Source organism: Leptodactylus fuscus, chromosome 8 (assembly GCF_031893055.1).
Source record: "Leptodactylus fuscus isolate aLepFus1 chromosome 8, aLepFus1.hap2, whole genome shotgun sequence".
Classification (NCBI taxonomy): Eukaryota; Metazoa; Chordata; class Amphibia; order Anura; family Leptodactylidae; genus Leptodactylus; species Leptodactylus fuscus.
Genome location: NC_134272.1, coordinates 22,582,296 through 22,609,442, shown reverse-complemented (window position 1 = coordinate 22,609,442; position 27,147 = coordinate 22,582,296). Strand labels below are relative to the sequence as shown.

The 27,147-nt window shown below is 42.6% G+C and overlaps 1 protein-coding gene across 1 annotated transcript; it reads left to right on the top strand.

Moving 5' to 3' along the window:
• Positions 1-5,449: 5,449 nt before the first annotated feature.
• LOC142217442 (uncharacterized) lies at positions 5,450-25,378 on the top strand. Its single transcript, XM_075285688.1, has 11 exons — positions 5,450-6,604; positions 8,353-8,564; positions 10,691-10,867; positions 11,017-11,045; positions 12,065-12,335; positions 13,307-13,573; positions 17,069-17,100; positions 18,278-18,551; positions 19,435-19,632; positions 23,545-23,652; positions 24,957-25,378. The coding sequence occupies exons 1-11, from the start codon at positions 5,580-5,582 to the stop codon at positions 25,226-25,228; spliced, it is 2,865 nt and encodes a 954-aa protein (XP_075141789.1). The 5' UTR covers positions 5,450-5,579; the 3' UTR covers positions 25,229-25,378.
• Positions 25,379-27,147: the final 1,769 nt, after the last annotated feature.

Below are 27,147 nucleotides of genomic sequence, written 5' to 3'. Positions count from 1 at the left end.
ATATATATATATATTGGTTCTTAGTGTGAAGTGTTCTGTTTATGTTCATGGAGTGAGCAAGATCTAAAATGTTCATGTTTTACTTAATAATATAGCTGAAAGGCAACATAAGAGCCCAACTACTCAACATGAAGGACACTACCAACATGGAGGACACTACTAACATAGAGGACGCTACCAACATGGAGGACACTACCAACATGGAGGACACTACCAACATGGAGGACACTACTCAACATGGAGGACACTACCAACATGGAGGACACTACTCAACATGGAGGACACTACCAACATGGAGGACACTACCAACACGGAGGACGCTACTCAACATGGAGGACACTACCAACGTGGAGGACACTACTCAACATGGAGGACACTACCAACATGGAGGACACTACTCAACATGGAGGACACTACCAACATGGAGGACACTACTCAACATGGAGGACACTACCAACATGGAGGACACTACTAACATAGAGGACGCTACCAACATGGAGGACACTACCAACATGGAGGACACTACCAACATGGAGGACACTACTCAACATGGAGGACACTACCAACGTGGAGGACACTACTCAACATGGAGGACAATACCAACATGGAGGACACTACTCAACATGGAGGACACTACCAACATGGAGGACACTACTCAACATGGAGGACACTACCAACATGGAGGACACTACTAACATAGAGGACGCTACCAACATGGAGGACACTACCAACATGGAGGACACTACCAACATGGAGGACACTACTCAACATGGAGGACACTACCAACATGGAGGACACTACTCAACATGGAGGACACTACCAACATGGAGGACACTACCAACACGGAGGACGCTACTCAACATGGAGGACACTACCAACGTGGAGGACACTACTCAACATGGAGGACACTACCAACATGGAGGACACTACTCAACATGGAGGACACTACCAACATGGAGGACACTACTCAACATGGAGGACACTACCAACATGGAAAATCCACAGAATCGGAAGACTGGTCACTATAACAATAGGAAAGACGCTATGTTCAGTTCGCTTCTCGTTATTTTGCTATGGTACCAATGTATCTCAGCCAACATATGGATAAAAACTCTTAAATTCTTTACCATTCATTACACCAAGATGTTTGGAGGAAGGAAAGGTTCCTCAGAAGTAAAATCAATATTCCCGGGTTTCCTTCACATTAATAAGTCTGGAGGTACTTTAGGGCCAACTCTTATATTCTTAGGTAACCCCTAATACTCTAACCCTTGCAGTCATTTATATTTATATCCAACAAGGATATAAGTATGAAACAAATATTGAAGATGAATTTACAAGGTTCAGCATTTGCGTAACACAAAGTGCAGATCATAAATTTATCAAAAAGAATGCAGGAAGTATAATGTTATTTATTCTTATCTCAGAGACTTTGTCCTCAGTAGACAGTCCTCAGTTCACATAGAACAGTACAGAATTTTAATAACACACCTACCCTTACAGCTTCACCTCAACTCTTGTTCTGCTTTTTAGATTCCATTAAAAGTAATGGGAAAGACTATGGCTTTGCTGACAACTTGGCTTTGATTCCCCTCCCACTTGTCACAGATTTCAACTTGGTGCTTGAAAATTTCATCATTTGTAGATCTTAGCGACACCGGCTCCTTCAGCAATTTACAAAACTTTATGGCTTATCCTTCTTGGTGGTGCAACTATAATGTTGGGGGTTGTAGAAAAAGGCGCTGTTTTTACAACTGTACGGATAAAAGATTTTACCTGAAGCCCAAACCAAAACCATAGATGGTGACTCTTTAAATTTGTCTTATTATATAATAACCCCATTAGACCAAAGTGTGGTCGGCCGCATCTGTATAACAAGCCAACCGTAAAAAAGTATAACCAAAACACTCCATGTCTACCATAATCCTTTTCCTCCATTGTCTCACATCTTCCTCCTGAATGCCACCACTGTATGTAGGGGACATGAAGGACCGACCATATTTAGCTGAACCTTAGGAATGGTCTCCCATCAAGATGTGAAATCTGTATGAGAAAAAACACATACCACCGGGAGAGAATCACAAACCACAGTAGAGAAACCAAAACCTAAGGAGTTGGGTGGGTGGGTGGGTGGGTGTTCCTCTTACCATGTGGTAGAAGGTGAAGCCATTGCATTCAGGCCTCCTTGTAGGTAATCTATGCTAAAAAAAAACCTCCTCCCTGCTTCACGTCACCTTATTATAAATCATCAAGACTATCTGGCCAATCAGTCCTGAGCCTTCTCTATACTATTCCGGGGTCTCTATGACTTCGAAACAGCAAAAAGTGGGAGAGAAGAGCAAGAACTAGCACATACAGGATGGAGGCTTTCTTTTTTTCATGGATGTCGTGCACTTTATTGCCTAAATATGTATCTATGTCAGTCATTCTGGCTAATCCCATCTACACATTGCATTTTTGTAAGTCACAGCAAGTCAATTATATTGTGGGGACGTTAGCTCGGTAGAAGTGGTGGTGCAGACCCAAACAGTCAAAACGTACACAAAATGTGCTGCAAATAGTTTTTGTTTTTTTTACAAAACCAGGAAAATAAATTAAATACAGCCTTAACTTTAGGCAAAAAGAAAACAAAATCCTGCTCGTCCGAGCAACTAACTAAACAGAAATGATAACCTAACTATACATGTGGCTTACAATGTTGTCTCACTGGACTCAGGGTTACCAGAAAGACACAGGGGCCTCCTTTCACTCCCTGGATCTGTACTGAAGTGGAGGATCTGTAGCCTTTTACTGGCCCAGTAATGAGCCAAGAACTCACACCTGGAGCTGAGGCCTACTCAAGACCAGCACATAAGTTGAAAACCTGAGGGAGATATAGCGAGATTCCAGCACCCTGCCTCTCACCTTCTTACAATACCAATAGAACTGCTGGCATTTTCCATATAAGTGTAAATAAAGCAGGAAGTCCGCAGTGAAAAACTTAATTTCTTTGAAAAGTGTGGTGGGAAAAACCGCAATGCGTTTCTGCTACGGTTTTTCCCACAGCACTTTTTGGGTGCGACTCACTACATAACGTAGAGCCTTAGCCTAATAGGGTTTTTCTGAAGCAAAAAATTCCTCATTCCCACTATGTGATGCGCAAGAGCAAGTCTGATGTGCAAACAGGTAACATGAATGTACAGGTATTGTGGGAACGGCCATCTTGCCTGAGCTTTACCTTTACTTTATTAATAGCATTTAGTGATATGCTTTACAGCAGTCTCATGGTCATAGGCAATAGTCAATAGCAATATTCTAGACCTATCCAGGTATTGTTTTTAAAAAGGTTTGTGTTGTTTTAAAATTAGTAAAAAAACAAGAAAACTATATAAATGTATTATCAGCGTAATCATAAAATGTTATCACTTATTTGGGAGGAAAAAAATTAAAAGGAAAAGGAATTGGTCTTGTAATGGGTTATATAATGGCAAACGGTACTACTGACAATCTTGCAGCCAGGATAAGTTTAAATAAATATATATATATATATATATATATATATATATACTGTATATATATATATATATATATATATATATATATATATATAAATACAATTATTATTATAATATATATATATATATATATATATATATATACCGTATACTGTGTATATACTGTGCATATTCACACTTATTATTATTTTCTATATAATTGAATCTGAGGATAAATGAGCACATTTTATTTAGTATATTTTAATTTCTATATTACAATGCAACTTTGTATTTTTTCTTTTTTCATGCATTACTTTTTTTCTCTAATAGGTACATTCACACAGCAGAAACTGAAAAGAAATTCCTCTTCATTTTCCGCCGCTGTATTTTGCAGGGTATAGGCCGTCCGTCACAGCTTTCCACTGCAGATAAATTGGCCTTAGACGTAGAGTCTTTAGTAGAGATGAGCGAATAGTGAAATATTCGATATTCGTTTCGAATAGCCCCTCAATATTTGACTATTCGAAAGAATATCGAATCCCATTATAGTCTATGGGAGAAAAAAAGCTTTGTTTAAGAGGAAACCACTATTCGACTCAGGAGGGTCACCAAGTCCACTATGACACCCCAGGAAATGATGACAACATCTCTGGAATGCAACTGGGACAGCAGGGGAAGCATGTCTGGGGGCATCTAACAAGCCCAAGTCCCTGTATTACCCCACTAATAATGCAGGAGCTGACTTTTTCTCATAGGAATGCATTGACTAACGTTGATTGGCTGAATGCCATACAGTGTACAGCATTCGGCCAATCAACACTGGTTCTGCTGGAGGAGGCGGAGTCTAAGATTGGTCCACATCAGTCTCCATTGTGGTCCGATCTCAGCTGTAGCAGAGTTGAGCGCCCAGCTCTGCTACATCTCAGGTATAGCAGAGTTAAGCACACAGCTCTACTACATCTCAGATGTAGCAGAGTTGAGCGCACAGCTCTGCTACATCTCAGATGTAGCAGAGTTGAGTGTACATCTCTGCTATACCTGAGATGTAGCAGAGCTGTGCGCTCAACTCTGCTACATCTGTTGTTCAAAAGTTATGAGGTATGGCTAAATGCGAGAGTAAGTTCAATGCAAACACATTGTATCAGCGCACCATATGCTAGTCGGGATCGCTGGCAGCTTGCGGTATGCGGGAGCTGACTTTTTCCCATAGGAATGCATTGACCATACTCTTGCATGTATCTCGGGCTGGCAAGGAAGGTATATAGAGCCCCAAAGAGCTGTTTGAGTAAGATTCCTCCCTAAATAAAGCTAATTCCTAGCTAACCCTGCCAGTACATCTATCCCTGTCTAGTCTCATATGAACCGAATCTGAAATCCACTATTCATATAAAGTGGAGGTCACCTGATTTAGTCAGCCAATTACTTTTTGCAATTTTTTATGATGCCTACATTTTCCTACTTCCTATCCCACCTCCCCTGCACAGTTATTGGTGTAAAAAAAGCGCCAGGGAAGGCGGGAGGGGAAACTAATTTTTACTGTGTTTGCCACGTGGTATTCAGATGGAATCGAATATCTCGAACAGCCTGATATTCGATTGAACGCCGTTCGCTCATCTCTAGTCTTGAGCAGTGGAATCTGCAACACAATTGAGCAGGACGCTTACTTTTCCAGTGTCCTGCTGCAATCTATGTCTCCCATTGAATACAATGGCAGGAAGATTCAGAGCAGAATACGCCCCCGAATCTACTGCAAATTTCTGTGTGTGAATGTATCATTATAATGTAAAATTCCTATTAACTTAACAGCACTAATAACTGGTCAGCTTTACTCTCATTACTCCTCCTGGCTTGTACTTTAGACAATTTACTCATATTCATAGAGTGGTACAATAAAGTTTTACAATCTCATATGTGATAATATTTCTCTTTGTACTTTGTACCTGAGTTCTTAACATGACATGAAGAAAGACAGAAGAAGTGAGTACGGCAAAAGTGTCGTCCTGAGTCCGACCACCGAGACATAGATGAACCTAATGAAGTGACCAATACTATTGACCAACAGAGGAAAAAAAGGGAAAACCACAGAGAAACAGAAAAGGGAAGAAAATGAGCGTAACTGAATCCAAGGGTCCTGCAAAACCAGGGGAAGGAGCTACACCTAATGAAACACAGTCAGGATCATCACTAGATTCTACAGGGAATCCACCCAATGACCCCTCAAAATTACAGTCACATGAGACTACTAATGGAAAAAGTGCACCAAACAATGCACAGAGACAAAAAACAGAAGAAGGGGCTACATCTATTAATGGAACACAGCCAAAATCAATTCCAGAATCAACAACAAATACACCCAACGACCTCTCAAAATTGCAGTCACATGAAAATAATACTGTAGAAAGTGAACAAAACAATGGACTGGAGCCAAACGCAGAGGAAACAAGACCCCCTGGAACATCACAAGAAGTAACAGAAGATACAGAACAATTAACACCAAAATTAGAAGACAGGGCATTACAAGACCAAGCACATACTGAGCCTGGTAAACCAGTAGTGCTGCCGAAACCGTCGGAGGCACAACAAAGAACAGAAGCAGGAACATCAAATGTTAAGCCTGGCACACCAGCAAGACCACCTCCACCCTCTACACTACCATCACAAACCACAAAAGGTAAAGGAGCAGCAATGTCACAAAACCAAATCAACAGGCCATTACACCCTCCTCCACCTCCACCTTCGCCATCACAGGCGCAACAGAACACAAGCAAGGGTGAAGGAACATCATCAATCTCAACAACACAACAATATGAAGGAAAACCAAATACTGAGAATACACCCGCAACAGAACCAACTAAATCCTCACAACAAGAAGGAAAAGAGAAAGATGAAACAACAGGGATCCCGGCATCAAAAACGGAAAATGGTAAAACTTCTCAGGTCATTTCATCCACTATACCACTTCAACAAGAAACAGGAGCAGTAATCTCAATCTTAGAAAGCCATGTACAACCCACTGCAAATGGTCTCAAAGCTTCAAATACAACCTCAAACTCAATACCTCAAGGAAGAGCACCAACAATACAGAATACAACGGTGCCAAGTGACAAACCAGACATAACCACCCGGACAAGGTAGGTGTAAGACGTTCTGTGTTATATCTCATATGGACTTACTAGATAATGAACTTTAATGCTGTAAACATAGACATATTGGTCCACCGACCCGACAGTATGGCTTCTATTGTAACATGTGTATAAAGAGCATGACTGAAGTGCTGGTCAACTCTATATTCATCAGGATATGCCACAGTAGGGAGGTCATCAGCCCTATACAAAACCTTCACCCTGTATTTTACCACCACAACTGTGCTGTCCAACCAGTATTAAACAAGTAACAGGGGGCGGGGCTGTGACAACCTCTCAGACATGATATACAGGCCGGTTGTCAGTAGTAATAGATGAATAGCTGTACTGTGGTATAAGGAGTGTGGATCTCCTGTCTGATCGCAATGTTATTTTATTACTATTATATCAGTGATGTCAAGTAGATAAAACCTTTTCAGATGTTGGATAGTAAAGCAAAATTTAAGGCGAACATCTGCCCCAGATTCCTCTTTACTTTTCTTCCACTGGTTCACGGTGCAGACCATCACTATTCTGTTGTGTTTTCCACCACTGGCACAAAGTAACTAACCAGTGGGGAGTCCCAAGCCGCAGCCTATGAATCAGCTGCCCAATCCGCAGCTATTGATTTTAATGGGAGGCAGAATGACAGAAGAATCTGCCGCCGATTTGGAGCAAAATATAATGCAAAATCATTGCCAGATTCCACCATGTGAACAGGGTCTGATACTGAATGCAATGAACGCTTTCATCTGTATTTTCAGAAGTGCTCAATGCAAAAACATCCTGAATACTCACACACCCTTTCCTGGCCCCCACATGGTATAATGCCGCATTTACACATATTATAATTCCACACAGTATAATGTCCCATAGTGGACCCGTACAGTATAATATCCCAAAGTTGCCTTTACACAGTATAATGTCCCATAATGACCTGTCCACAAAGTATAATGTCCTATAGTAGCCCCTCCACAAAGTATACTGTCCTATAGCAGCCCCTCGACAAAATATACTGTCCCATAGTTCCAATCCTCCAAGATGGATGTGATCACATCTCAGAGCAGTGACCATGGGGTGTATCTTCTCTAATCCCTACATGATGGGTGTTCTATCTCAGAGCAGTGACCATGGGGTGTATCTTCTCTAATCCCTACATGATGGGTGTTCTATCTCAGAGCAGTGACCATGGGTTGTATCTTCTCTAATCCCTACATGATGGGTGTTCTATCTCAGAGCAGTGACCATGGGGTGTATCTTCTCTAATCCCTACATGATGGGTGTTCTATCTCAGAGCAGTGACCATGGGTTGTATCTTCTCTAATCCCTACATGATGGGTGTTCTATCTCAGAGCAGTGACCATGGGTTGTATCTTCTCTAATCCCTACATGATGGGTGTTCTATGTCAGAGCAGTAACCATGGGTTGTATTCTGTATAATTCTTCCATGACAGGTACGCTCCTCCAGAGCAGTGACCATGGGTTGTCTTCATGTATAATCCCTCTATGACAGGTGTGCTCTTCGCTCAGAGCAGTGAACATGGGTTGTATTCTCTCTTTTAATCCCTCCATAATGGGTTTTCTAATTTCCCAGGTCAGTGATCATGTGTGGTATCCTCCTATAATCCCTCCATGATGGGTGAGCTCCTATCTCAGAACATTGATTATTGGTTGTGTCCTCTCCTATAGTTCCTCTTTGATTTGTCTGCTCCTCTCTAATCCCTCCATGATGGATTTGCTCCTCTCTCCTCTCTCAGAGCACTGATCTTTTCATTGGAAACCAATATCAATATCCTGAAGACCTGGATGAGTGACTTTATCGATTGTAAGGATATCAATCCATCCACTAGTGAAGACTGGAGGTCGGAGGTAGAGAATTCCTCCATAGTCATATTTTATTCTTCATCTGTATCAGGAAATCCCATAGGAAGCATTGAAGATTACATGGAATACAGCGTCTCCAGGAAAGGTTGGTTCATTATTAGAATTCTTTTATGTTGGTATAAAAGGAGGAAGGGCTTATCTTAGAAAAGTATTGGTAATGAGATCAACATCACTGTGAAGGATCTCGTCTTAGCAAGCCACTTGGCACACCTGTGACCACCTTTCTTACCTTCCACTCACACCTCGTGGGTGCATGGGTTTATAGGATAATATGAAACGTGCTTTATAAATTTTATATATTTATTAACCTGTTTGGGTCAATACTAGCCAGTAACATATACAGAAATATACATCACTGGATTGTCAAGCAAATACAGATAAAAATTCAATACAGTACAGAAAATAAAAGGGAGCTTAAAAGATAGAAAAGAAATAATCCCAAAACGAATTTGTAGTCCTGTTCACTGAGGCCTGACTCCTAGGCCTCAAGACGCAAGCTTAAGTCAGTAAAAGGATCCAGTCTGGTATCCATGCCCACAGTAACTCACCAAAATACAAATCCAATGATATAAAGTATAATGTTTATTACATAGCATATTAATAAAGAGAAAAAAACACAATTAAAAATGTTTAAATACATATAACAACCAGTAGATTGGTGTGCAGCACCAAAAACACTATACACATAAGTCCATATAAAATCACTATAAGTGTATCGTAATGAGTCATTCATGAAGTCCCCAATGAATATGTATTGCACTGAATCTAGGGGATATATGTTATGTCTCTAAGACCATTTAAGTCAAGGTCCCAAAGAAAGACCAACGCACACCCTGTTTCATCAGGGGGCTGGAGAGTGGAGGCTGGAGGGGAAGCTTTTTTAGGAAACAAAATTCATTCAACGGCGCCATCATCACACTAGCATTGGACAGAGACAGGATTGAAGCACTCACCATGAGGCCTCCCTACTCCATCCTGACCATTCCAAAACAGTCCCTGGATTCAACACTATAGATGATACAGTGACAGTCCGTAGCATTTCAAGTTTCTCAATGGAGGGACATGTAATGGGAACAGTGACACCAAATTTCCTTCTGCTAAGCACCTAGAAATGGTCTGGTTAGCGACAAGGCGGGTGTAATAAAGAGACAGGGGGTGTATTGAAGAGACGGGGATGTAATGAAGAGAAAAGGGGGTGTAATAAAGAGAGAAGGGGATGTAATGTAGAGATCAGGGTGTAATGAAGAGACAAGGGGTATAATGAAGAGTCAGGAGGTAAAATGCGGAGATCGGGGTGTAATAAAGAGACCAGGGGGTGTAATGAAAAGACAGGAGGATGTAATGAAGAGACAAGGGGGTATAATAAAGAGACAGGGAGTGTAATGCAATGGGGGTGTAATTAAAAAGGGGGTGCAATGAAAAGACAGGGTATAATGAAGAGACAAGGGGTTGTAATGAGGAGACGGGTGTGAAAAAGAGATAAGAGGTATAATGAAGAGACAGGAAGGGGGTGTAGTGAAGAGATGGAGGTATAATGAGGAGACGGACAGTGTAATGAGGAAATGTGGGGTGTAATGAAGAGAACTCCTTGTCTGGATGGTGAACAGGGACACAGCTGGAGCTTCTGGTACTTGTTTGTGGATCAAACGGTCCTCTCTAATCTTGGTCTGCCTGGGCCATCTGGAACCTGTTTGCTGTCTATATACCCTCATGTAACCACTCACCCCAACAACTCCTAACAACTAGGTCAGAACAGCCTATATGGCGAGTAATTAATCCAAACAATAGTCCTGGTTCAGTCCAATGACGAGCTCTCTCTCTAAGTCTGTCAACCAGGCAAAATGCCTTTGAGGTCATTGTAGAGTCATGCTTAGCGGTCAATGATCAGTACACTACTGAAAAGTAGCCTCTGAGAGCCTTTTTATAGGGCAGAGGGGAAAGCACTTTAATATCAAGACCCATTGTCGAAACATACTGTCACTGATTGTAGATAGATAGATAGATAGATAGATAGATAGATAGGAGATAGATATTGATAGATAGATAGATAGGAGATAGATAGATAGATAGATAGATAGATAGATAGATAGATAGGAGATAGATATTGATAGATAGATAGATAGATAGATAGATAGATAGATAGATAGATAGGAGATAGATAGATAGATAGATAGATATTGATAGATAATTCTGGTTCCTCATCTTTTTCAGGGCATGCCAGAGTGATTGTGGTGATTGGAAATATCCAGGTCACAGAGGATAAGGTCACATCTGAGTGGGCAAAAAGTCGGTATTCTCAGTGTGATCTACACGTGTTTACAAAGACAGAATGGTTTCTCCAAGACTCTCGACTGCAAGAGATGAAGAGTAAAGTAATACAGACCAGAGGTGGGTGAGGGTCATCAGCATTGGCTTACTCATCATTTTTTTTTTCACCCCTATAAGTGAAGCTCTACTATTTATGTCTCATCTTTTCTCTATATACCGTCGATCTTTACAGACAACCTTTATCTCACCCATGACTCTCTAATTCACAGATTCTCCAAGGATGACAGATATAAATGAGGTAAGACACGTCCTCCTTGTATCTGGCTTCTCCAAGGGCCCCAATGTGTATTTACTTAATACAGCATCAACTATTCTATATCAGTCAGCACTCCATTACCAGTATAGGAAAGGATTGTATAGGATCCTGACCAAAAAATACAGTAAAAAGAGAGGTTATACAAGATTGAGACAGTTATCTCCTGAATAATGATGAGAGTTATGGTAAGTAAGGTAAAGAGTATGTGAGAGCCATGTTGAGCCTGCAGGGTGCTTCAGTCTTCAGTCACTCGGATACAGGCTGCTGGTTTCTTTATTCAGTATTTTACATCTATTAGAAACATTAAAGGGGTTTTCCGGGCAGAATTTTTTTTTTTTTTTTTTTTTTTTAGAATGGTCTGTTAGTGCTAGTGATGGGTTAATACGTACACCCATATACCTTTAGCAGTGTTTGGGGTGATTTCTGGGTGTCTCTGGCAGCTGCTGCATCCTTTGCCTTTGTTTACTTGCTGTTATCTTCCTGCTGTGCAGTCTCCTGTGTAGCTTCTACACTAACTCCCTCTCACTCAGCCCCCTCCTCTCTCACTCCATTACACTCCCCCTCCCTGTCTCACTAGCCTAGCCCATCCCACCCTGCCTGTGTCACTAAGCCTAGCCCCTCTCACTCTCACTGACTAGCGACCCCACCCATTACTAGCCCCTCCCACTCTCCCCATCTCCCTAGCTAAGCTATTCCGCCCACTGCTAGAAGACAGGAAGAGGGGGAGCAGCCATTCCCTGGACACATGGAGGCTTGGTAAGTATTGCTGAGGATAGCGGAAGAGTAATGGTGATTTTCCATTTCGTAAGTTGAGAAACGGAACTTCACCGGATTATCAGAAAGTGTCCCTGGAGCAGTCACATGACCGCTCCGAGGATATGGGTAATTATAGATTTCTTTTTTATTGATGTAAATTAAAAGTTAGGTGGAAGGGAGTTTAGTTTAGGAGTTAAGTATCAGTTTATCCTGGACAACCCCTTTAAACTTAATTTCTCTGTTAGGAAAATAGAAGTCTCCAACAATCTGAACGAATCATCTTCTCGCAAAAGTCCTCAGAGACTGAGGGCCATTGGCTGGAGACATTACTGAATAATGGTGGCAAAGCGGATTTTAGAGTCATCATGTTCTCAAAGTTTAAGAAGCTCTCACACAAGGTAAAGAAGAAGCGTCTCTCCTGCTGCATCCTGCACTTCAAGAAGAACAAATTCCACAAGATTATTAATAATGATGCTGGGTCCCCAGTGATAGACAAAAGGCTTCAAGATTTTTTTGGTAAATATCTTACTGTTCAGAGCTACAGTATATAAAGGAGTAATGAGGTATACAATGTGACAGCCAATGCCCCCATAACCAAGAGCTCCACTACTAGGGTAACTATCCAGAAGACATGGGGCGCTGTGTGTTCCCAATGAATTTTGTAAGCTCAGAATACAGCAGAAGTATCTCATAATCACAAAATGTACTCAGAATCCTATTTGTGACAGAATTTTATTTTGTGACCCGGTTTTAATTTGTGATATAATAGAGAACATCAAAAATACAAAATCAATTTCTGTGTGACAAAATAAGATTCTGAACCAACAACCAGCTCTACTATTGGTTGGTGGATCTCTGATCACAATGTGAACAAACACTCTACTTGCTATCTGTTTGAGAATTAGAATTTTTTTCTGGCAAAATGAATTTTTTTTGCAACAAAACAACTTTTTTTTTTAACTTAAAATAGGTTTTGTGGCATAAAATGAATTATTTTTTATTGTAGATTGTGAGCCATAGAGCTCACAATGTACATTCTTTCCCTATCAGTATGTCTTTTTTTTTGGAATATGGGATGGAAATCCATGCAAACACGGGGAGAACATACAAACTCCTTGCAGATGTTTTTTTGCGCTTGGCGGGATTTGAACACCAGGACTCCAGTGCTGCAAGGCTGCAGTGCTAACCACTGAGCCACCGTGTCGCCCTGGCATAAAATTAATTCTGTACATAAAATAAAGAACATCAAAAAATTGGTGCGTTCTGTAAAAAAAGTAGATTTTGTGATTACCAAATGGATTTTGTGATAACCTGTTCTGTATCAACAAAATGAGATCTGCAATAACTAAATTAATATTGTGACACAACCCATTTTGTATGAAACACGTTGTGAACAGATAGAATTCAAGACATTTGGGCACGTAGCTTTCATATGTCTTGGTGTGTAATATGTATGCAAACACTGTACATGTTATTTCTATCTGTAGGAAAGCAGAGGACAACTGTGATTGTTGTGGTCGATGATCTCAATGATGAGGAATCAATGAATCAACTCCGAGAGCTGTATAATAAAACCAATTTCAGGCAGTTGGCGCCTCTGTTCCTGTTCAGACAGGAGGAGAAGGAGATATATTTACGATCCAGCAAGGAAGCAATAATGAAGGCTCAAGACAAATGGACCAAGCTTCAGAAATCAATCGAAGATGGAGTGAAGGTGTCCGAGACCTGTGTCTCCCTAGCTAGTCTGCCAACTGGTAAGGTCCTCCTTCACCCATTCATATAAGAACAGAATAAGTTCTGCTGACCCATCTCCCCTCTAGTCACACAAAGGGCCTCATGGAATCGTGGCTAGAATGGACATTTTCCCAGGGAGAAATGATCTACATGTAGCAACTACTGACGTAGGAATCACTTTCCAGACCACAGACAAGTACCACATGTATTTTTAGTCTCCTTCCCTATGGAGCCCTCCCTCCTCCACCATATCCAAAATTTTAGTTATTACTAGAGATGAGCATACAGCGTTCGATCGAATTGGTATTTGATCAAATATCAGGCTGCTCGAGATATTCGATTCCAATCAAATACCACGCGGCAAATGCACTAAAAATGTGTATCCCCTCCCACCTTCCCTGGTGCTTTTTTTGCACCAATAACTGTGCAGGGGAGGTGGGACAGGAACTACGACAATGGGGGAATAAAAAAAAAATCTAAAAAACTAATTGACTGGCTAATTCAGATGACCTCCAACTTATACGAATGGTGGATTTCAGATTCGGTTCATATGAGACTGTGAACTATGTGACTGTGAGACAGGGATAGATGTACAGGCAGGGATAGCTAGGGATTACCTTTATTTAGGTAGGAGTCTTACTCAAACAGCTCTTTGGGGCTCTATCTCGTGGCAGCCCATTATATGCTAGTTGGGATCCATGTCAGCTTGCGTTATGCGGAAGCTGACTTTCTCTCATAGGAATGTATTGACCAGTGTTGATTGGCCGAATGCCATACACTGTACAGCATTTGGCCAATCAACGCTGGTTCTGCCAGAGGAGGCAGAGTCTAAGATCGGTCCACAGCAGTCACCATTGTGGTCCAATCTCAGATGTAGCAGAGTTGACACAGCACTGCTACATGTCAGGTATAGCAGTGTTGACACAGCGCTGCTACATCTCAGATGTAGCAGCGTTGAGTGCACAGCACTGCTACATCTCAGGTGTAGCAGAGTTCAGCACACGGCCAGCTCTGCTGCATCTTAGGTGTAGCAGAGTTCAGCGCACAGCTCTGCTACACCTGAGCTGAGTTGTGTCAACTCTGCTATACCTGAGATTAGACCACAATGAAGACTGCTGTGGACCGATCTTAGACTCCGCCTCCTCACAGACAAGCCTCCGGCAGAACCAGCATTGATTGGCCGAATGCTGTACTCTCTATGGCATTCAGCTAATCAATGCCGGTCAATGCATTCCTATGGGAAAAAGTCAGCTCCCACGTTATTAGTGGCCTAATACAGGGACTTGGGCATGTTAGATGCCCCCAGGCATGCTTCCCCTGCTGTCCCAGTTGCATTCCAGGGTGTTGGCATCATTTCCTGAGGTGTCATAGTGGACTTAGTGACTCTCCTGAGTCGTAGAGTGGTTTCCCCTGAAACAAAGCTTTTTTTCCCCATAGACTATAATGGGGGTCGATATTCGTTCGAATAGTCGAATATTGAGGGGCTATTCAAAACGAATATCGAATATTAAATATTTCACTGTTCGCTCATCTCTAGTTATTACTCAAATTTTTTTAAAAAATTTAAAAATATACAGCTTTCTGCACACAGTTCTTTTTCAGACCTATATGTCTCCACGATTACATACTACAATCATCCTACAGTATATAGTCGGACCATGTGGACGTTTGTTTCCTATTTGGCGTCCTCTTTCACTCTCAATAGGTTGATGTGGGAATGGAGTAACACATAGTGAGCAGGTTGAAGCTTCAATTAGAGATCCGGAAGAGTAGAATGCGACACTGAGGGCGATTGATAATCTTGAGTACAGCATGCTTCTTACTGAGCAAGTAGTCAGTGCGTTGGATATGGAGGTTGGAGAGCTGGAGGAACATCTGGAAGACCAAGCAAGGATCTGGGTTAATACAGAGAGAAAGGGTGGAAGCGGATCAAAGAAATTGAAGGCCAATCCTGTTTCTGTTCATCCAAACAAAATCCCCAAGTTGAATGATGATGTGAGGGTTTCAGTGTCAGAAATGGTAGCCCTAGCGGATACTGCTCTTCCCAACACCCAGGAGGACAGTCCAGCTAATATTGGGAGATGGGACGGTAGTGCAGGTAGGCCAAGGCATTTAGTGGTTATAGGTAGAGATGAGCGAGTAGTACTCGATCGAGTAGGTATTCGATCAAACACTACGGTATTCGAAATACTCGCACTCGATCGAGTACCACTCGCTATTCGAATGTAAATGTTTGATGCAGAACCAGCATTGATTGGCCGAATGCTATACAGTCGGCCAATCAACGCTGGTTCTTCTCCTACCTTTAGAAGTCTTCTCCGTGCAGCTTTTCCAGCTCTTCATTCACTCTGCCAGGCATCGGGCCTGGGCAGAGCCGACTGCGCGTGTCCGCTTATAGTGTGGGCCCGATGCCTGGCAGAGTGAATTCAGAGCCGGAAGACGCCGCGGGGACGCTGCAAGGGGAAGACTGCTTGGAGGATCTAGCCCGACCCTCACTCGTGGACTTGGTAAGTATAATTTGATGGAACGTTGCCTATCCCTGAAACGAGCATTTTCTCCCCATAGACTATAATAGGGTTCGATATTCGATTCAAGTAGTCGAATATTGATTGGCTACTCGAAACGAATATCGACCTCGAACATTTTACTGTTTGCTCATCTCTAGTTATAGGGGATTGTATGATCAGATAGAATCATTTGTTGTCAGGACGCCTCAACTGAATGGTTTGCTGTCTCCCTGGTGCCAGGGTTCAGCATGTGGTGCTCCGGGTGGACAAATTGGTGGGTGGGGCTGGGCAGGACTGAATAAAGGTGAAGGTTCTTTAAGAATAATTTTAGAGAACTAGGCTACAAGTTGAAGGGGAAGACCTCTAAGGTTGTATTCTTGGGTATACTGCCTGTGCCATGAAGAAAGGACAGCGGGAACTTAGAGAGTTAAATCCTAGGCTCAGGTCTTGGTGCAGGGAAGTACGTTGTAAGGAGGCAGGGTCTAAGTTCGGACCACAGCAGTCTTCTTTGTGGTCCGATCTTAGACTTCACCTCCTCACAGACGAGCCTCCGGCAGAACCAGCGTTGATTGGCCGAATGCTATACAGAGTATAGCATTCGGCCAATCAACGCTGGTCAATGCATTCCTATGAGAAAAAGTCAGCTCCTGCATAACCGCAAGCTCTCCCGACTAGCAAGGACGAGCCTGCTGCAGAACCAGTGTTGATTGGCCAAATGCTATACACTGTATAGCATTTGAGTCTGGCGCCTTAGACCACTCGGCCATCCTGACAAAGCACTGTATAGCATTTGGCAAATCAACGCTGGTTCTGAATCGAATCTTTACTGTCAATAGCAATAGTATTCGATCAATTATTAGTATTTTAAATACCGTAGTACTCTATTGAATACCTACTCGAGCGACTACTACCCGCTCATCTCTATTATTTACCTGATGTGCTGTGAATGGGGATGTTATTGAATAATAAATAGTGAAACTTATCTGTTTCTATATTTGTATTCATCAGGGCCTAAAGAGGAAGAAACCAATAAGAAAAAGGTGAGATATCATATCTATCTATCTATCTATCTATCTATCTATCTAACTATCTGAAAAGGTCAAAACCGTGTTTAGGACTAATTGACCAATAATCCTTGGTAACTGTCATCATCCTAATTAATTAGGCTGAGTGCCAGCAGTAAGGAAATGACACCAGACACACAATGTTGGTATTAGTTCCTCTCCCAACCAAGAAGGTAATACTGACGCACTTTTATTAAAACAACGTGGGGTTAAATAGTAGCAGAGAAAGGAAGAGAGATAACAACTTAAGTTTTCATATCCATTCCTGATTGGTATGATACATCTCAATCAAACAGAAAAAGTTTAAGCAGTTCCATATATAGCCAGCTTCTCCCGGTCCTGCGTGGTAACCTTGGGGAGCTGTCTTCTGGAAGCAAGCCAAGCATTTGTTTTTCTTGCACCCATCCTGGATGCAGGCGCCATCTTATCATATAACATTATACCAGTTTCAAGCATAAACATATTTTGGACAATTGCCGCTTCTAACTTTGTGGGCAGACATTGGGATTGGCTTTTTTCTGTCTCTTTTTTTCACATGTTCCATAAAGACATGGTTGGGAGGAATTTGGTGTGCATTAACTTAAATTATAGCACAGAGCCCTGACCTCAACTCCATCCAACACCCAAAGGATGAACTAAAATGGAGATGGAGAACCAGCCTCCTAATATCCAACATCAGTGTTTAATCACACAAATCATCTATTGGATGAATGGCCAAAAAAATCCCACAGACACCTCTAAAATCTTGCAGAAAGCAAGAGTGGAAGGACAGGGGTGGAGCAAATCCATATTTATGTCTATGGATCTAGAATGGGAGGTCAGAAAAAGTTTCAGTAGTGTAACTAAGTATGAGTCCCAAAGCTTTTCTCCATGTAGTACCATACCATGCCTTGTCCACTTCTGTATCTGTTGCATCCCAACCTTATAGGGCCAGTCGGGGCAGAAATAGATACCTGTCTTAGAATATCACAATAAAGTGGATTTTAATTGTTTTATCCAGGCAGATGATTGAGTTCAATTATGAGAATGAAAACCGAGATTTTGTTAGAGTAGTAAGTCTATAGCCGGCTGAGATGGAGCAGGCAGGAGCTGGTAAGATGTCTTGAGATCTCACAGGACTTGATACTGATATTACTATTTTTCTCTGTTCCAGAACTTCAATAGCGTTGGGATTTTCTCTCGATCTTCTAATACTGACTATTCCTGGATGGAGACAATGCTCAAGTCTCCAGATCCGAGTCTTCCCCTCATCTCTGGGGTCAGAACCTTTTGTATAACTAACAACCAATTTGTACAGTTTCTTGGAGAACTAAAGCTCTGCACCTTTGGGATTTTGTATCACACCAAGAACAGAGGCAGAGTGAATGTCACCGATGTGACGGACTCCCTGTATGATGAAGAGCTGGAGACGATGAGCCAACTGCTTGGTAAGTGGCACAGCAATAAATACTAGGGAGCAACAATGACTACTAAGCAGTATGGGAAGAATATGCAAATCTGTCTTCCATGATGTAATTAGGAAGTCAGGTGCCTCAGTGTTGCAAACCAATAGAGGGCGATCACTGGAATGTGCAAGCCTGTCTTCCCTGATGTAATTAGGAAGACAGAATCTCAGTGATATAGCCCAATAAAGGCTGCTCCCTTTAACATCATGCTCGACCTTCCAAGAGGCCTTTGTTTTGCAATGATGCTGGGATTATTACCAGGTATAGTCTCTCAACCGAGGACAGCCGTTTTGATGTTATTGCATCTTGTCAGCTCGATGTAGAGAAGACTAACCTGGTAGAGGTGAGAGGCTTAGACATGGTAAGGGGGTTATCGTCACTCCTTGGGGAGAGACCACCATATAGGTGTGTGGAGACTTATTAAGCCTTTAGCACTCCACTTTGCAAGGGACTATGGGAGGAATATTCTTCCCATAGTCCCTTGCAAAGTGGAGTGCTAGAGGCTTAATAAGTCTCCACACACCTATATGGTGGTCTCTCCCCAAGGAGTGACGATACCCCCTTACTAAGCAGTAGTAATGATTACTAGGGAATAGTATATATGCATATATTGTGTTATCATATACAGTATAGACCAAAAGTTTGGACACACCTTCTCATTCAAAGCGTTTTCTGTATTTTCCTGACTATGACAATTGTAGATTCACACTGAAGGCATCAAAACTATAAATTAACACATGTGGAATTATACAGTATACTTAACCACAAAGTGTGAAACAACAAGTTGTGTCCAAACTTTTGGTCTGTACTGTATGTCATGCATATATTGTGTGCTCATAAATGTCACCTCCATCTTTGTCCTCAGGGAAACATAATGTGATTGTTGTGATCGATGATTTACCGGACAACAGCTTAAAGGAAAAGTACCGGATTCTAGAAACTCAGCCCAAGATCAAACAATATGCCTGTGATCTGCTGCTGGTTACCGAGGAAGAGAAAAAACAGGAGAATCAAGGCAAGGAACATCTCCTGGAGAGACTGCGGGGGGCGCTGATATCACGGGGTAAGGAAAACAAGAAGAGGAATTGTGTGTATAAGTGTGAGAGTATATGATGTGTGAGAGTGTATTATGTGAGTGTGAGAGCGTAATTGTGTGTATGAGTGTGATAGTGTATGTGTGTATGAGTGTGAGAGTGTATAATGTGCATGATTTTGAGTGTATGTATGTGAGTGTATGTGTATTATTGAGTGTGTGTGTGTATAAGTGTGAGCATGTATGCTTGTGAGGGTATGTATGGGAGTGTGAGAGTGTATGTGTGTGAGTGTATGATGTGAGATTTTTTTTTTTTCATTATTATTGTTTATTTATATAGCACCATTAATTCCATGGTGCTTTACATTTGGAATGTATTTGTGTGAGTGTGTGTGTGTATGAGTATTAGAGGAGAGTGTATGAGTGTGACAGTGCATGTGTGTGTGTGTATAAGTGCGAAAATTTATGCATGTGTGTATAAGTGTGAGAGTGTATGAGTGTATGTGTGTACATAAGTATGAGAGTGCATGAGTGTGAGTGTATGTGTGTGATAGTGAATGTGTGTATGAGTGTGAGAGTGTATGTGTGTATGTATGTGCATGAGTATGAGAGTGTATGAGTGTGAGTGTATGTGTGTGATAGTGAAAGTGTATGTGTGTATGAGTGTGAGAGTGTATGTGTGTATGTATATGCATGAGTATGAGAGTGCATGAGTGTGAGTGTATGTGTGTGATAGTGAATGTGTGTATGAGTGTGAGAGTGTATGTGTGTATGTATGTGCATGAGTATGAGAGTATGAGTGTGAGTGTATGTGTGTGATAGTGAATGTGTGTATGTATGTATGAGTGTGAGTGTATGTGTGTATGTATGTGCATGAGTATGAGAGTATGAGTGTGAGTGTATGTGCGTGATAGTGAATGTGTGTATGTATGTATGAGTGTGAGAGTGTATGTGTGTATGTATGAGAGTGTGTGAGTGTATGTGTGTGATAGTGAAAGTGTATGTGTGTATGAGTGTGAGAGTGTATGTGTGTATGTATATGCATGAGTATGAGCAGGGCCGGCGTCAGCGCACGGCATAGTCGGGCAAGTGCCGGGGCCCACAGAGCCTCTGGGGGCCCCCCGGCACTTGCCTGTCACGATTTCAGCTCATCGGCGTCCGTCCGCCGATGAGCTGGAATACATACGCGATTAAAGCAGGAGCTGTGAGCTCAGCTCCTACTTTAAAGCTCCAGCCCGGCTTGCGTGTGTAGGCGCGATGACGTCATCACGTCTACACACGCAAGCCGGGCCGCAGCTAAGCAGGAGCTGAACTCACAGCTCCTGCATTAATCGCGTATGTGACTGGAGAGAGGAGCGTCGGGGGATCGATGGAAGGTGAGTGATGTAAGGTGAGTGTAAGTGTTTGTTTTGTATTAAATATAAAGGTGGAACATAATGAAGGGGGCCCATGAAACTGGGGGGCAAATGAAGGGGAGGGGGGGGAACGGCATGACACTGGAGAACATGAAGGTGGTGGGGAGAGAACGGCATGAAACTGGGGACAAAGATGGAGGGGGCCCAATGAAACTGGGGGGCAAATGAAGGGGAGGGGGGAACGCATGACACTGGGGCAGATGAAGGGGGTGGGGAGAGAACAGCATGACACTGGGGCAGAGACAGGGGACATGAAACTGTGGGCAGATGAAGGGGGAGAACGTGATGAAACTGGGGACAGAGATGGAGGGGGGGGACATGAAACTGGGGGCAAAGGAAGGGTGTATATGAAACTGGGGGAGAGATGGAGGGGGGCATATAATTTACGGGTGACTGTAGGAGGATTGTACTGTGTGGGAGCACATGATAAATGAATGAGAATGGGTGGAATCAACAAAAGTGGGTGGAGCCAAATTTGCCACGGCGTGCAGAGCGCGCCGCACATTTTGCTCCTCTTTCTTCTCTTTAAAAATTGGGAGGTATGGCGTTGGTGATGCCACACTCCTGCATGACGTCACTCGCTTCATCTGCGACGCACAGTGTCTCGACTCCCCCGCCTCCTTTACAAGGGGCCCACTGAGGCTCTGTCGCCCAAGGGCCCATAAAAACCTGGAGCCGGCCCTGAGTATGAGAGTGCATGAGTGTGAGTGTATGTGTGTGATAGTGAATGTGTGTATGAGTGTGAGAGTGTATGTGTGTATGTATGTGCATGAGTATGAGAGTGTATGAGTGTGAGAGTGTATGTGTGTGATAGTGAAAGTGTATGTGTGTATGAGTGTGAGAGTGTTTATATGTTGCAGAGATTAGCGTTAGTAGCAGTAAGCAAAGTAAGTTTACAATCTTCTCCCATCAATTGCTCCTAGCTACTCAAATGGACTAGCTCCTCGATTCTACTACTACAAGAAACACACTTTCCTGAGGGTACAGTGACTAATCTGCCCAGATCTGCCTACTCGTCCTGGTTTCACTCCTGCAACAATGCAGCTAAAAAAAAGTGGCATTAGTATAGCTTTTAAATCTTTCCTTTCTCCATTGTCTCTCAATTAGGCAATGGCCAGGGCAGATACCTGTTCTTTCAATTATATAGTGACTTGCCACTTTGGACAAGTTCTCTATGTTTGCAGAGGATCTTGTATTAGGAGGAGAGATGATCATTGCCCCTCAATCTTCGCTCTTCAAGACTCCTCCACTGGCACATCTTCACACAGTTTTGCTTCTCTTAGTAAACTCTCCAAACATCTCTCCTCCCTACACCTGATAGATACGTGGAGGATATTCCATCATAGTGTTAGAGTACACATTTTACTCTAATCCACATAAATCATACTAATGTTTGGATTACATCTTTATGTCCCGACACCATCTACGCCTCTCATTACAAATAATTCCACCCCATACTTCTCCGGCATTTTTTACAAGTCTGTAACGCCATAGATGACACCCATTGTTTCCCTCCCCAGGCTCTGGAGGCCCATATTTCCCAAGGAAAGGTAAAGATCCGACTCAATGCTGTCGCTACTGGCCCTTCTCTTTGCTAATTGTTGATGTTAAATTATATGCTAAACTAATAGCTAAATGTCTGAAATCTCTGTTGCCCTCTGTGATTAATCTAGAACTGGCAGGTTTCATACCAGGCAGGGAAGGCAAACACAATACCCAGCCAATACTTCGCCTAGTACAATTGGTGCAATCTAAAAAGATTCTGCTAGTGTTGCTATCGACAGACACTGGAAAAGCTTTTGACTGAGTATATTGAACATTTATGGCCATAATATTACGACGCTTTGGTCCCCCCCATGTTTGTCCAAAAGATAATAGCTCTTTACCCAACCCTAGTGCCAAGATCAGAGTTAATGCTAATTCATTTCCAAGAATGGCATTAGACAAGGCTTCCCACTTTCCCCATTACCTTTTGTTCTTACCATTGAAACTCTGATCCAACATATAAAGCATTCCCTCTTTACTGTTATTCTACTATATACTTAGGTCTCAATTTAACAACCTCACCTGGGAATTAGTACACCTCTAATTCCGCCACTCGGTATTCTCTGTATTCCATTCAGGACGTCCTCATGGGGACCTCTGAACAAAATACCGAATGCATTGGCAAGTGGTGAGCAGTGAAAGCACACGGATCCTATAGACTAGAATGGGGTCCATGTGTTTTCTACGCGGTGTCCGCAGAGAACATACAGAGAGAAAAGTACTTCATGAACTACTTTCCTCTCTGCATGACTCGTGTGGACACTGCACGGAAAACACGTGGACCACATTATAGTCTATGGGGTCCGTATGATTTCATTGCTCACTGGTTGTCAATGCGTTCAGTATTCCATTTGGGGTCCCCATGCAGACTCCCCGAACAGAATACCAAACGCAGATGTCAACCAGGTCTTAGAGCTCAACAGTTTATGACAGAGAGTCCACCACCTGCATCACATCTCTGTCTCATTCTGTTTTTGTACAGGCAATGATAACACAGTTGGAGCTGAGAACCCTGAACCTGTTCCTGGACAAAATATCCCCTCCAGCCCTGGGACTCCTATACCAGTTCCAGATCCAGGCCAAAGTAAAGGTAACAACCTGCCCTTACACCCATTAACCCCTTCTTACATCAGTTTCTCTCAGCTCTGGTCTTCTCTGGTCTTTATTAGAGATGAATGAACTGGTTTTTAACAATTAGGGTTTGTTACAAATGTTGCAAACATCTTTGGGTTCTTGGCGTTCACCCATAGTTGACCCATCTGGTTTCAGGATAAAAACTTTTCGACTTGACAATTCTTCTACCACCCCCAAGTCTAACAGTTTTTACCATTTTCTTTGTATTTATGTCATGGCTTGCCACGTGAATACAGTAGCGATTTACTTTTATTTTTTTTCTCATTTCCAATCTCCACAGTTCATGTATTTTATTTATTGTGAAATATTTGAATTGGGACTATAGAAAACATCAAGGTTTAGAGAACAAAAATAGGGGAAAATCTGTTTAGTAAAACTCGTTGGACTAAGTGGAAGGGGTCAGTGACTTTAGTTCAATTAGAAGGTAGGAAGGTCCGGGGTTAAAATTACATGAAGGCACCAGAGGAGTACTTAAAAGAACTGATACATACCTACATCCTCCCTTCCATTCCGGCACTGGTCATCACTGCCCCCGCCATGTTTGTAAAAATACCTAGCAGCTGCAGTGGTGACGTCATAAGGGCGGGACTGCTGCATCCATTCACTGCACTCAGTATATAATGACCATTGTGTGTCCTGTTGGCCATGACCAGGACATAGCTGTTATACTACAGGATGAGGTAATCGCCATCTTCATCACTGACCTCAACCAACTGTAGATAAATGTTCAAATGATAAACCTTACCCATATTTTTTGATATCTGTGGACCACAGAGAGATGGGGATTACCGTTATCAGTGTGGACCCCATTATTGAAATAAGGTTGTCCATTATGTGATTCCAGTTGAGCCCAGCTACCCTCTACTGCAGGGGTCCTCAAACTTTTTAAACAGTGGGCCGGAGGCAGAGCAGGTCGCACAGACATCAGGAGCGGTGCCCTCCAATAGGTAAAGTGAAGTGCGCTCCATGGCCTGGCCCGAGCTCCCCAGGAGCTTCATTATAAATGTACGCCTGCCAGCGTTGTCAGCGGGGCCAGACAGAAGTGCTTGGCGGGCCGCAGTTTGAGGACCCCTGCTCTACTGCATAGTAAACAAGAGGGGCTGCCGGAGAGGGGCATACATGATGGGGCCAGCAATGTGTCCATGACTTCATGTCTCCATCTATAGTCAGAACAAGAAGGAGTGTTAGAGCTCAACAGTTTATGGTGGAGAGCTCATCATCTGCGTCATATCTCTGTCTCATTCTTCTGTTTTTGTACAGACAAAGACAATAAAGGTGAAACTAAAAAAGTAGAAGCGGAAGAAAAAGATGGGAACCCTAATAATAATAGTACAAACACGAATAATGACGATGCAAATACGAACAAACAAGTGATAAGTAATGGGGACTCAACCGGGACACCGGGCAAGACGAACCCAAACGAAGTAGAAAAGAATAAATCGGCAGAGAGTAACCAGGTCAATCCAGGCAAGAATGACAGAGATACAAAGAATGAGAAATCTTCAGAGGAAACAGAGTCTACCTTTTTGTAAAATAAATAATATTCCTGTTATTAAAGGGTGATTGCATAAAATATGGAGAGTATATAATCATCTGCTATATATTCCAATAGACAATGGCATTAATGTAGATTATGAACAATAGGTGTTATATAAAGCAAAGAATAAAACTATAAAAATCAATTGTGTATTTATTTATTCACCCAAATATTAAGATAGATAAAGTCAAGAAAACATAACACAAGGCAAAGCACAAAAACAACCAAATATAGCACAATACACAGATAAACTAAATGTAACCAACACAATAGGGCAGATTTGCCAATACTGTCTTTCTGTCTCACAATAAGGCAGTGTAACCTTAGAGTGTACAGATTTATCTCCCTATATTATAAAAATGAATTTCTGTCTGTCTGTCTGTCTGTGCTCTAATGCGAACCAAACGACTGGACCGATCTTCACCAAATTTGGTACAGAGATACTTCAGGTATCCGGGAAGGTTTAAGACGAGACTCCAACTCGCTCGGACGTAGTGTTGCTGAGATACAGCATTCCAAACACAGTGCCCCCCCCCTCCCCCTTAGCCAATACAAACCTGCAAGTCTTTCACTCATATTCCAACTGCAATACACACGGTCACTCCACATGCACAATACAACACTGATATCCAAACTGAGATACACGCATCAGAGGATTAGATACACAGATCAGCACACAGTATCACACGCCACAGGATTAGATACACGCGTCTGCACACAGTCCCACAAACCAGAGGATTAAATACGCACTTCTGCACACAGTTACACACACTGAAGGATTTGATACGTGCGTCTGCACACGGTTCCACATTCCACGATTAGATACAGGCATCTACATACAGGCCCACACTCCATAGGATTAGATACACGCGTCTGCACAGAGTACCACATGCCGTAGGATTAGATACACGCGTCTACACACAGTTCCACACTCCAGAGGATTAGATACGCACGTCTGCACACAGTACCATACGGGGGAGGATTAGATACGTGCGTCTACACACAGTACCACATGCCATAGGATTAGATACGTGCATCTGCACACAGTAACACATGCCGGGGGATTGGATACGCGCGTCTACACACAGTTCCACACGCCATAGGATTAGATACGCGCCTCTTCACACAATACCACACAGGGGAGGATTAGATACACGTGTCTTCACATAGTTGTACACGCCATAGCATTAGATACACACGTCTGCACACAGTACCACATGCCGTAGAATTAGATACACGGGTCTGCACACAGTCCCACACACCAGAGGATTAAATACGCACTTCTGCACACAGTTCCACACACTGAAGGATTTGATACGTGCGTCTGCACATGGTTCCACATGCCTTAGGATTAGATACACGCGTCTACACAGAGTTCCACACTCCAGAGGATTAGATACGCGTGTCTGCACACAGTTGTACACGCCATAGGATTAGATACACGTGTCTGCACACAGTACCACATGCAGTAGGATTAGATACGCACGTCTACACATAGTTCCACACGCCGAAGGATTAGATACGCGCCTCTTCACACAATACCACACAGGGGAGGATTAGATACGTGTGTTTGCACACAGTGTCACACTTTGGAGGATTAGATACATGCCTCTGCACACAGTACCACACGGGGGAGGATTAGATACACGTGTCTTCACACAGATGTACACGCCATAGGATTAGATACACACATCTGCACACAGTACCACATGCTGTAGGATTAGATACGCGCGTCTACACACAGTACCACATTCCATAGGATTAGATACACGTGTCTGCACACAGTACCACATGCCGTAGGATTAGATACGTGCGTCTACACACAGTTCCACACGCCGTAGGATTAGATATGCGCCTCTTCACACAATACCAAACAGGGGAGGATTAAATATGTGCATCTGCACACAGTACCAC